An 11,765-nucleotide genomic window follows, 5' to 3' on the forward strand; every position below is an offset into this window, starting at 1 on the left:
CATTCAGCCTACCTCTGTGTTTTCCACATGGCCGTGGCCCCAGCCGTGTTGGGGTTTCGTGTGGGGACTGAAGCCTTCTCGGCACAGAGCAGTGTCCCTGGACGACTTCTGGGAGGCAGGCAAGCTGCCCCAATTTTAAACCATTTAGTTCTGCAAACTTCCTTCAACTCCTGTTACAACAGCAGAGAATTATTTCCTGTCATTGCTCGTTAATCCAGCATTTTATTTGTGGTAGAACATGTGTGAAAACATTATAGCTGAAATTCTGCCAGTGCTTCCCTCCCCCTCCCACACACACATACACACACCCATGGCTTCTTCCTCTCCCCAGGACATATGGCACGGAGGCTCCAGCGTGAGGTCAAGGGTAAACTTTTAGGCCTCTCTGCAACCAACAATATCCAGCAGAACCCACTTCAGGCTCCACTAGGTCAGAAATTTTGTGTGTCTTGTCCTTGCTGAGTCCCCAGCACCTAAAACAGTGCCTGGCACATAGGAAAATAAGCACTTGAATGAAAGGATGGATGGATAGAAGGCTGGGCTGGTGGATGAGTGGATAATGATGAATGGAATGACGGATGGATGGAGAGATGGAAGGAAGGAACAGTGGATGAATGGATAATTGTGAGTGGAAGGATGGACAGACAGACAATGGCTGGAAGAAAGGAAGGATCGGTCAGTGGATGAGTAGATAATGGGTGGAATGATGGATGGACAGATGGATGGATGGATGGTGATTGCAGCACAATCAGATGTATGCAGAGTGAGGCCACCTTTTGTATAATGACTAAATCTATGGAGAGAAGACTCTGAGACTGTTGTCTTTTATAATAAAAGCGAGAAATCCCAGGGAAGTAGGTGGTAAATAGGAGGCTGAGTCCATCACTTTTTTCATACATACTCTGGAGATCAGGGTGACAGGAGCAATTGGCTTTCAAGAAGTAGAATCCTTCCTGAAGTGGCTTCTCCTGAAACCTTTGCTTAATTTAGCTGAAGTGGGAGGAAAGGGCTCAAAAATAAAAAATCTAAAAATAGTGGTAAGGGTAAGGCCCTGTAGACTTCATAGACCACTCTCCAGTCTGCAAAGAACTTTCATATATCCTTTCTCATTTAATTGTGCCTACGAGAAGAGGGCAAACACAATCACCTCCATTTTACAGAGGAGAAAACTGAGGTTTGGGGAGCCTAGCGGCCCCATAGCTAATTGGGATCAGACTCTAGATGTCAGCGCACAGCTTCTGGTTCTTGGCCCATTCCTCCGTGCCTCCCCACGTGTGTCTGAGCAGGGGAGCTTTTGGTTCCGAATCATTGGGCGCAGGGGTGGAGGTTGGAGCCAGGGGCGAGCCCTTCAGCACCCCAATGGCAACCCCAGTGTCAGGAGCTCAGTGAGACAAAAACAGAACGAGAACTTGGAAACTTCAGTCCTGGTGGGCAGCTTGGAGGTATCTAGCATGACTACTTCCTCTATCATATTTGATTAAAAGCGTTTTCCCTGTTACAGACTCTCAGAGCCAACAGAAGCAACTGGCATAATCTATGCAGGCCTGTCTGCTGGGGCAGGGGGGCGAGAACAGGGTTACCTTGGGCATGCAAACCGTCCCTTACTCTCCTCTGGATCTGTCTGCATCGGCCAGAGCCCGGTCCCTGAGGAGCCCCATGCAGACACAGGGGCCTTTTCTTATAATGAAGCTGAGAAACTCATCTAAGACCCAGCCTCTGATGGGCCGCCCCCGCGCCCTTGAGCCCCCTGCCCTTCAGGCCTGGGTTCAAGAGGAAATAGCCGTCAGCACACTGAAGTGAGAGGTCTAATTTCTGGTAACATCCAGAGACCTCCCGTGTACCTCTCCACTGACCGGCGGAGCTCAGTTAGTATCTTTCTTTATTAAAAAATCTAGGAAATTACATTTGTGCTTTAATTGGTTTCCAGGGAGGAGGAGCAGAGGTCAAAGTTCACATGTAAAAACATGAATTATAATGTGCCACAGATGGCTTCATTCTGAATCCCAGGTGTTTGCTATTAACAGTGGACACGTCCTACTGCGGCCGTTTTTTTGATCATCTGCTCCTGGCCTGGTGCTTCCCTTCGCCTTCTGCGGCCCATCTGGTAGGCCCACTGGGTCCGCGTTTGGCCCTAATGCAGTCACTTTCCGTTCTTGGAGCTGACAGCAGGAATTCCTTTCGGTCACCCTGCGTTTCGTTCTGGTGTGTGAACCAGTGTTCTCAGGGTCGTGCCCTGTGCCCCCACGGCAGGCTGCAGACTCAGGTCCACTTCTGCCACCACCCCCACCCCCCCCCCAACTTCCCAGCAGAGTCACGCCGCTTTCCAGGTGAAAGTCCCCTTCCTCCGCCCTCAACTGCTTGGGGCCGGAACAGGCTCACAACCTCCCCCAGGTGCGTGCATTCTGGCCCGGGCTTGACCTCAGGTGTGCTGGATAAATCCCAAGACACGGCCTTTGTTTCCCATAAAACCAGAGATATTCAGAGAGCTATTTGAAGGTATGCTTGGGGTAACGTGCGTGGTCTCGGGGTTTGCCCTGCCTCTACCTGACTCCCAGGAGCCCAGGCATCTGGACAGCTGCCCATTCACGGATGCTGATTCTCCCGGCTCAGTCGTCTGTGCCAGGTCATGCCTGGGACTGCCCTGAGGCCCCCGCCCTGGGAGTAACTTCTGGAAGCTGCTCCAAGAGGCCTCCTGACTGCCGTGGAAGCAACGTGGCTGCAGGCGCAGAACATGGGACTTCAGGTCAGAGAGCTGTTTGAGACCTGAGATAACTGTGCCGAGATACATAACCTCTTGGAGCCTCAGGATCCCCACCTGCAAAATAGGGACGATGTAATCTGACTCACGGCAGTATGGGTGAGTGAGAAGGGCCCCGCAGCTCCTGGCCCACAGCAGGGGCTCGCTGACCAATGCTAACTGCTGTTAATATCTATGCCCATTTTCCCTGACGTGCGGGCAAGAAGCACCTGCCGGGGGACGGCCTCCTCGAGCGGCACCTCCACCGTGCCAGGTGCCGGAGACCAGGCCGGTCCCAACAGCCCCGCCTTCCTGCTTGCACCTCCATTCCGCGATGCTGGTTGAGAGTGTTCAGTCCTGGGCCCGGCTGTGGGAAACCTAAAGATTTTTTTGAAGATGGCCCTAGAGTGGTTGGTTGGAATCTTGACCACATAAGGTCCATCCCAACGGTGACATCCTGTACCCTCTCACTCTAAACTGGCTTCCGGCTCCACCAGGAAAAGAAGATGACGATCACGTGGAGTTTGTGCTCCTGGAGGGAGGAGGGACACGTAGAAGCTGCTCCGAACTGTAAACTAAGGAGTTGTTTTTGAAAAAGGTGTTGGGGCGAGTTGTGGAGCGAATGATAGAGTGAGTCATGAGGTGGTGTTCTCGGAGCACGGGGGCCAGGTGTGCTGGGTTCGGGGTCACGCTCCACCCTGAGCTCCGGGCCTGGCCTCAGCTGTGGAGGATGGGGCTGGAGGCCGACGGGGAGGGTGCTCACGTGACCCAAACTTTGGGAAGGACTGGGAAAGAGCTGCCGGGGTCTGCTGACAACGCGTCTGCGTGGCAGGTAAGAGGCGCCCAAATGCGTTTTTGGTTGTGTGGGTTGGTTGTTTCTGCTTCCAAGTCCCTGTTCCGGTGGAGCGAGAGAAACCCGGGCCCTTCCATTCTGGAGCTTTCTGCTCCTTTCACACCGTATGCGTGTTCAACTGAGGGATCGCTCTTAGCTGCCTGGTGGTCCCTTGGCCTCCTAGATCATCTTCCTCTCAAGCCGACATGGACTTGTGGTTTTACAGTTTCAAGTTTAAAAATTGCTACGTTGGGGCCACAATTATGATAAATCCCGCATCCTATCGAAATGTTTTTAAGGCCTTGAATGTACGAGGCACTCGCGGTCAGTAATTGGAAGTAGCCAAAGCAGCAACTCTAAAAAGAAATACACAGCTGCTTCTTATAAATACCGGCAGCCGGCATCTCACGGTGCTTGGAAATTCACCGGAGACTCGCCCCATTTTTGTCGGAGGCTCACTGATCCTGACCCATGGCATGTGAGGTAGTCGTTGTTATCCCATTCTGTAGATGTGAAAACTGAGGCTCGGTTTTAAAACGTGGCTTTAGTTTTGATAGATGGGGTGCTCAGACACCGTCTTCCCCTTTTCCACCTGCTCCGTGCAACTCGTGCAGGTAAAGAGCTCCCCTCCCCCCTCCAGGCCTGCTGAATCTGTCACTTCTGCCGTCAGGAGGAAATAAAACTCCACTTGAGTCTGCAAAAGAAATCAGTGGGAAGCAGAAGTCGGAAACATATTTTCTAAAACTAGCTATGCCTTAATCATTTATCAGCTGTGGGAGAAGCGAGGCAGTGGTGGTGGTGGTTTTTCTTTTCCGATCGTTTTAAGCTAATCTGGAAGGCTTCCCATCCACCCCGGCTTCCTGCAACGCTGGCTTTTCCTGTCACACGTTTGTGTCAGCCCCAAGGTGCTCTCAGCAGCTGCGCAGGCCACTTCCCCTCCTTCCTCGGGTCACTTCCGTGTCTTTCCCACAGTCAGCACACAGACTGATGTCACCCCCAGAACTCGGAGCCGGGAACCCAGACTCTGGGACCCAACACACATTTATTAGAGGCGAGGGCGTCTCGGGAAACCTGGCGCACGGTCACCTACAGGCACCCTGCATCCAGCCTGGTCACACCTGCTTTCCCCGGCTGCCTCGCTTCCAACAAGAAAGGTCACTGTCTCCAGATAATACCCGGAGAGCTTTTACAAGGCAGATCACTCCTGACTTCTGTCTGGGCTGATAAATTGGCTTAGTGTGGTTCACCCCAAGAATATAGCCGGGAAGTGCACGATAGGTGCCTGCAAGCAAAGAATTTTCTGACTGCAGATTTGTCAAAGTAAAAGTAACCCCTAATAATGTTTTACTTGGCAGCTTTGTGACGGCTAAAATATTAATCCGGGGCTGCTTTTACAGTGAGAAGCCGTAAGTGGCGTTCCTCTTTCGAAAAGTGGGTTTTGTGTTTTGCTTTTTTTTTTTTTTTCCCCCGTGTCACCCAGCTGTTTTGTCCACGTTTTATTTCTGACCTTGCACTCTGCATGGTAAATTTGCCCCCACATGTCCTTGGTAGTTAAAAACTAGAGGCAGAAGCGGATGTATGTAACAGAAGGGGTCACGTCTGGGCAGGAGCCAGTCACTCCGGCGTGGCGTCTGCCCGTGAGCGGAAAGCAGCACTTTTTCTGGGTCCTAGGTAGAATCATTTGAAAGCGAGTATGTTGCAGAATGGCTTCTTTTCTAGATACTGCTGCCATTTTACTGCTTCGCACCAGTCTTTCATTGCCATCTGTCAGTTCAATGAGCGGCTGTCCTGACCTGTTTGGGATAATTTACTACGAGAAGGGTTAAAAAGCACATTGTGATGAGCTTCCTGAGAGCTCTAGAAGGGACTGAGTCTTGTCTTTCTAAACTACTGACCCTGGGCTGCAGAAGATCTCCCATGTTATGGGCAACTATGTGGCCCAAGGCAGGGTTCTTTTCATCATTGCTACAGGGAACAGAGTCTACCTTGAGGCAGGAACAGTGCCAACTAAAGGAAGGCAGAATTTCCACACAATGGAGTTGGAAGCAAGAGGAAGGAACTTGCTTCAGAACAGAAACCCTGTGTTTTGCGACCAGAAACTTCCGTGGTACCTTAATTAGCGTGTAGTGTGATGATTAGTTGGTCATTCTGGTGTATCACTGAAAGATATTTGAAGATTTATTCATAATTTGAATGTGGCTTTGAAAGACAGATACTCAGGGAATTTTTAGCACCTGCCTAAAAATCACATCATGTTTTCAAAATGCTGTGCATTGGGCTTTTTTCCTTAGAAAATGGAACCACAGCGTAAAACAGAACTATTTCTAATTTGAGTGCATGAAAGGTGACCTTTGATGCGCCTAGATTGTATTTCTTACTTTCTGACCTAAGTAGGTATGGTTTATCCCTATGACCTTCATGACCTCTGAATTTTAAATCTAGGTCAGTTGTTCCTAAAGCTTAATTCTGATAAATAGTGTCACAGCGTGGATGAACCTTGAAAACATTACGCTAAGTGAAAAAAGCCAGACATAAAAGGTCACCTAATGCACGATGGCATTTCTATGAAATGCCCGGAACAGGCAAATCCAGAGACAGAAAGCAGGTTAGTGGTTGACAGGGGCTGCGGGGAGGAGGGATGAGGAGTGACTGCTTAATGGGTGTGGGGTTTGCTTGCGGGGTAGGGAAAACAAACGTTCTGGAATTACTAGTGGGGACAGTGGCACAACATTATGAATGTTCTAACCGCTACCACATTGCATACTTCTAAAAGGTGGACTTTATGTTATGTGAATTGTACCTCCATTTTTAAAAAAATCACCTGGAGGGCTTATTAAAACACAGGTTGCTGGGCCCCACCTCTGAGTTTCTCTAACTCAGTAGGCCTGGGTGGGGCCTGGGCATTGGCATGTGGAGTAGCTTGCCACGTGATGCTGATGCAGGGGCCGCACTTTGAGAACCGCTGATCCAGGCGTATGTGGGGCAACGGGAGAATGTGTCCTTCCTGTTTATATCAGTACGTCGAGGGTTTATTGATCACTGTCCGCGTTCTGGCAGTTTCCTACAGGTAAAGCGGTGTGCACTGACCTTAGTCGTGAAGAAAAGGGGGTTTTTAAATAACTGAACTTGGAATCAAATCCAGCGTCTGCCATCCCCTAACTGCAAACTCTTAAACCAATCCTTCTTCTTATTGGCAAAATGAGAATGGTAATACCTGTCTCGCTGGATTGCTTTGAAATTTTAAGTCTAAAAGCAAAAATGTATTTAAAAAAATATTACTATGAGAAAGCACCTACCATGCCACCCAGCTTAAAGAAGTTTCTCAATACATAGTTATTTTAAAATATATATATGTATATACTAACTAAACATAATTATATGCACTATAATTATATATAATTTTATTTTTTATATAAATTCTATGTTATATGGCTAAACATGCATGGTACATTTATATATATGTAAATATATGTCCATCTTTTGTTTCTATGGATGGAGAGGCGGTGTGGGGCATGGGTGTGTATGGTAGTTCCCTTGGCAAAGGTCCTACAAGGGACAGTGGGAAGGGCTCCAGCCATATTTGGGATCTGCCTCAGAGCTTTGAATATAATAGACTCTTGAAGATTCCTTCTTGAGTAAATAAGTGGGTAAGTGATTCCATGAAAGAGTAGTGAACATACTACCCAAAAGGTTTAATTCTGCTGTCATCCAAAGCTCAGAGGCAGAGTTGGCACCTAGGAAGTGGGGTGATGAGCTTGGCCATGCCAAGCATCTCCCTGGTGACTGAACTGAAGAAATAGTCATCTTAATAATCACTGGGCTGGCAGGTCCTGTCCACGGATTTCTGACACCGTCCCGGGCAGTAGCTTCTATACCTTGTTCGTGGTCCGTTGGCAAGTTTTCATCAAGGTGAATGAACTGTTCTTTGACTCCATAAGCCAAGACCTCACCTGTTCACTAGGCATTGTGCCACCAGTGGTTATGTGGATGTCAAACATTTTCAAATATGTGTCGATGAGGATTGTATCGTATTAGAGGAATCTAATATTTGGCGCCTTTCAAATTCCCTTTGCAGATATGAAATTATTTTACCTCACTAAATTCTGTTTATTGGAGGAAGGGCTATTGGGTTAAATATAATTTTTCGATATTCTCTATTTGCTTGTCATTCAAAAATAGTTTGCTCGGGGCGCCTGGGGGGCTCAGTTGGTTGAACAGCCAACTGTTGGTTTCGGCTCAGGTCATGATCTCAGGGTTGTGAGATCGAGCCTCGTGTAGGGCTCAGCACGGAGTCGGCTTCAGACTCTTTCTTCCTCTCCCTCAGCCCCTTTCTCCTGTGCGTGCATGCGAGCTCTCTCTTTCTCAAATAATTTTTTTTAAGTTGCTTAAAAGGGAGAAAATAAGAAAATTTGAAGTTCTTATGAAAAATGCCTTCAGCCATTATCAGTACCTGGTCCATGTAGGGCAGAGTCCCCCCGCCACTGCCACCACCTAATGATACTCCCTGGTCGTCTCCTTGCAGTCGGCATGAACTCAGGTGGCCTAGGGGCCGTCTACTGAGCAAATTCCTCTAGTCCCATCACATCTCTCCACGGATCTTTGCACCAGCTCTCCCCTGTGCCTGGAGCGTTCCCCCTCTAGATGTGCCCACAGCTTGGTCCCTCACACCCTTCTGGCGAGAGCTTCAAATGCCACCCCCACCCCTGGTGATGTCTTTCCCTACCAGCCTTCCTAAAAATTCTGTTCTTCCCGCACACAACCTCTCCTTCTTGCCTGTTTTATTTTTCTCTTTGACATTCCTTTCTAGCACATTTACTAGCCCCCCTTACGCATTACCTTCCTGCCCCACTGGAATACAAGCTCCATGACAGTCAGGATTTTTCTATGTTTTGTTCATCCCCCTATTTCTAAGAGAAATAGAAATTTATTATTACACAGATGACTCTACTTCTGACAGCATCTAGCTCAGACACGCAGATGTGGTTTTGCCAACAAGGATCTCTTCTCCTCTCCCAAACACTCTGAAGTTTAAATCCTGGATTTAAACTGATCTCATTCACCTTATTACTATCTATCCCTTTTCTTTAACGTCATCTCCCCAAAGCCCAATAGCTATTTGTTATTTTGCAAGACAATTGAGATAGGAGGACTTGTGTGAGCTGGGACTGGACCTGGCCTTCGCCCTCTAGCCTCTGGACATTAGTGGACATTCTCTGCCCCCCTTGTGAAACGGTGATTCATACCACTCCCTCCCTGGGCTTTTCTCAATCACTGTTACTCTTGCTCTAAATCCTTCCTGGGATTTACAGGTGATCCTAGTATCTTTCCTAATGAACTGTTAAAACAGTCTAGAAATCAGTTCCTTTCCAGAATGAACTGATAAGAATTCATCACAACACCTGGTTGCATAGCACATGGGAATGATGTTTGGTCTCCTGGATCCGGCCCTGACATATGTACGTGTCCTAGGACTCTGAACATCGAAGAAAGTCTGATCCTTGCCTTGATGAAACTTATTTCTTTGCAAAGTGAAGAACTACTCTCAATTCCCTGAGTAATGTACCACTGTCTTTTCAATACAAAGCACTTCTAAATTGATAAAATTAGACTTTTCTTGTGATCATCATTTGAAGCTATTCAGCACCATTTTGATATCAAGAATAATCAATCTGCCTGCCGAGGAAAGTTAAGATCTCCAAAGGAACTTTGTGACAGCACTATAAATAAGTCCTGGTTAATTACTGCCTTTCCATCCAAGAGCAAGATTTGCACATACCAATTTATTTATAGATTAGAATTCTACTCCAGAGTTAATAACCTGAGATTGGTAGAAAACACTTGTGGGGGATAAGACAGTGTTACCTGTTTATTACGAGTAAATTATCCTGATCCCGAAATATTGCCAAACTGTATCAAATGGTAGCCAGTCTGCCGTCTTCAGGAAGATGGAGCTGCTTGCATTGGTTTGGCCAGTTGATCAGGGTCCAGTTAAAATCTCATCCTCAATGTCCGCATGGAAAGAAGGTGTTTAGGCTTTACTGGTCAGCAGGTCCCTGTTCCCTCGGTAGTAAAACCTTCTGGGTTTCTGGCATGCTTGTCCCTTATGATCATTGCTGCCTCAAGATAGGAGAAGAGAGAGCAAGATACTCTACTTGTGTTGGGTAACAGCTGCTGTAGGAAACAAGCCCCTAATTTTCAGTGGCTTACCGTAGTAGAGGTGTTTTCCTTGCATATGACAGCCCAGAGCTCTAAGCTGCAGGTGACTTCCCTCCCAGCACTGAGTCAGGACCAGGTGCCGTGTCTGGCTCCTTCACCTCCTAGGACATTGGAATACCCTGAGCTCAGCTGGCAGCGGGGAAAGAAAGGACCTGAAGAAGACCACTCACTTAACTACCTTCAGCCAGAAGCGCTCCATGTCACTTCACCTCTGCTCATGTCCCATTGCCAAGAATTAGTCATAGAACCCACCCTGGAGTGAGGGAACGGGACAGCCCCTCTAGACCATGGAAGGGGGAGCATGAACTTTGCAGGGCAGTTGGCCAGCTTTGCTACATCCCTTTGTAGCCCTGGGATTGCGAGGCAAGAGCAGGACCTGCATTTCTGGCCGCCTCCATTTTCTCACAGCTATGCTTTGGGAAGCAGGGATTCGCCCTTCGTAGACCCGCAGGCCAGTATCAGCCGGCCCTGACCTACAGTGGGGTTGCGTCCGTGGCACAGTGGAACTGATAAACACAGTCATTTGTACTTGTATCTTCTTTGTACTTTCCAGTACAGACATCGGTATGCGTTCAGACTGGAAGCTGCAGGTCCCAAGAATTCATTTTTCATTGTATCATTTCATACAGAACCATTAATAATTGTCCATAATGACATTCTGGCTAAAAATGTTGATTTGAAAACTGTCAAGGTCACTTCCTCTCTGATAGAGCTCCTCCTCAGTAGGGTGGGCACGTACGGGAATGGATCTCGGGAGGTAGCTGAACGTGCCTCGTTCTGTGCGAGGTAGTTAAGCCTTTGTTCACGGGGACGAACAGCGGACACGTGGCAGGTGTCATCAGCAGGTGCCATGAACCTGCCCATCCTGTGCCTGGACAACTGACTATGCCAGCTCTCCCCCACAGGTTCCCATTCCCCATGGTGTTCAGCAGCTGTAGCAAGAAGGACCTGGAGATCAGTCTGGAGAAAGGTGTGGGGATGTGCCTCTTTAACCTGCCGGAAGTGAAGCAGTCTTTCGGGGGCCAGAAGTGCGGGAACGGCTACGTGGAACAAGGAGAGGAGTGCGACTGTGGGGAGCCTGAGGTAAGAGACACGTCCCAGGACCGTTGCCTCACGTCCACGGCTGGCAAAGGAACCTGCACTTGCAAGAATGACGCAGCAGGATGGAAGTGCTAGAAACTCAGATGGAAAGTCCTAAACGGCCACCTCGAATAGCGGCACGAGCCAGGGTGGCCCCCCTGAGCTGTAACGATGGCACAGATAAGTTGTAGCACTGGTTTGAAACAACAAAGGATCTTCTGTATTGAAGGACAGGTGTAGGTGAGGTGAGATGAGGACAAGAACAATAAAAAAGCATTTAGCTTGGAGTTTAACAGAGAAGAAAGCTTCGGAATGCTAGCTTCAGATGGCTAATAAGCATCGTTTCTTTCTCTTTGTGAGGCGAGCGACCAGAGGGGAATTTGAATAAGCAACATACATTCTGAACTGAGAGCTCCCGCCCGCGTTGCAATTCTGCTCGATGCTGAGCCTCGTCTGTATGCACAACTCGAGGCTCCGGGCTTCTGCCTCCGCACTCATTAGCTTTCAGAAGCAATAAGCAAAAGCAGGGAACATTTTTATCCAGCAAAGGGCTTACTTAACCCTGTTTCCCAGCCCATGTTAGGAAAATTTCTTCTTTCCGTAGGACCCAAGATAAAGTTAATCAACCTAAAATTTATAAAAGCCACTTTTTAATCTCTGGATGATCTTGAGAAGGGAAGAGAAAGACAGGATGCTGTGAGATCTCCTGGTAAAAACAAATGCCTCCTGGAAGCTTGGAGGAGGTTGTGTTTAGAATAAATCAAAGCAAGCAGTTTGTCTAGCAAGCCGTCTGCATGTGGGATTCCCTCCGCGAGAGCTGATGTCAGCTGGAATGGCAGACGGTTCAAGGCGGGCTTAGCTGGATGCAGAGATAGGCTTGGCGAGGGCTTCGGAAGAGCA

At 48.3% G+C, this 11,765-nt stretch overlaps 1 protein-coding gene across 1 annotated transcript in view; it reads left to right on the forward strand.

The window, feature by feature from the left end:
* The window catches only part of ADAM12 (ADAM metallopeptidase domain 12), a 338,285-nt gene that overhangs the window by 272,818 nt on the left and 53,702 nt on the right, over positions 1-11,765 (forward strand). Inside the window, exon 12 of the mRNA XM_040624298.1 lies at positions 10,691-10,868. Coding sequence (XP_040480232.1) covers positions 10,691-10,868 — 178 coding nt within the window. The remainder of the gene's footprint in view (positions 1-10,690; positions 10,869-11,765) is intronic.

This window comes from Ursus maritimus, unplaced genomic scaffold (assembly GCF_017311325.1).
Source record: "Ursus maritimus isolate PB19 unplaced genomic scaffold, ASM1731132v1 scaffold_7, whole genome shotgun sequence".
NCBI classification, from domain to species: Eukaryota; Metazoa; Chordata; class Mammalia; order Carnivora; family Ursidae; genus Ursus; species Ursus maritimus.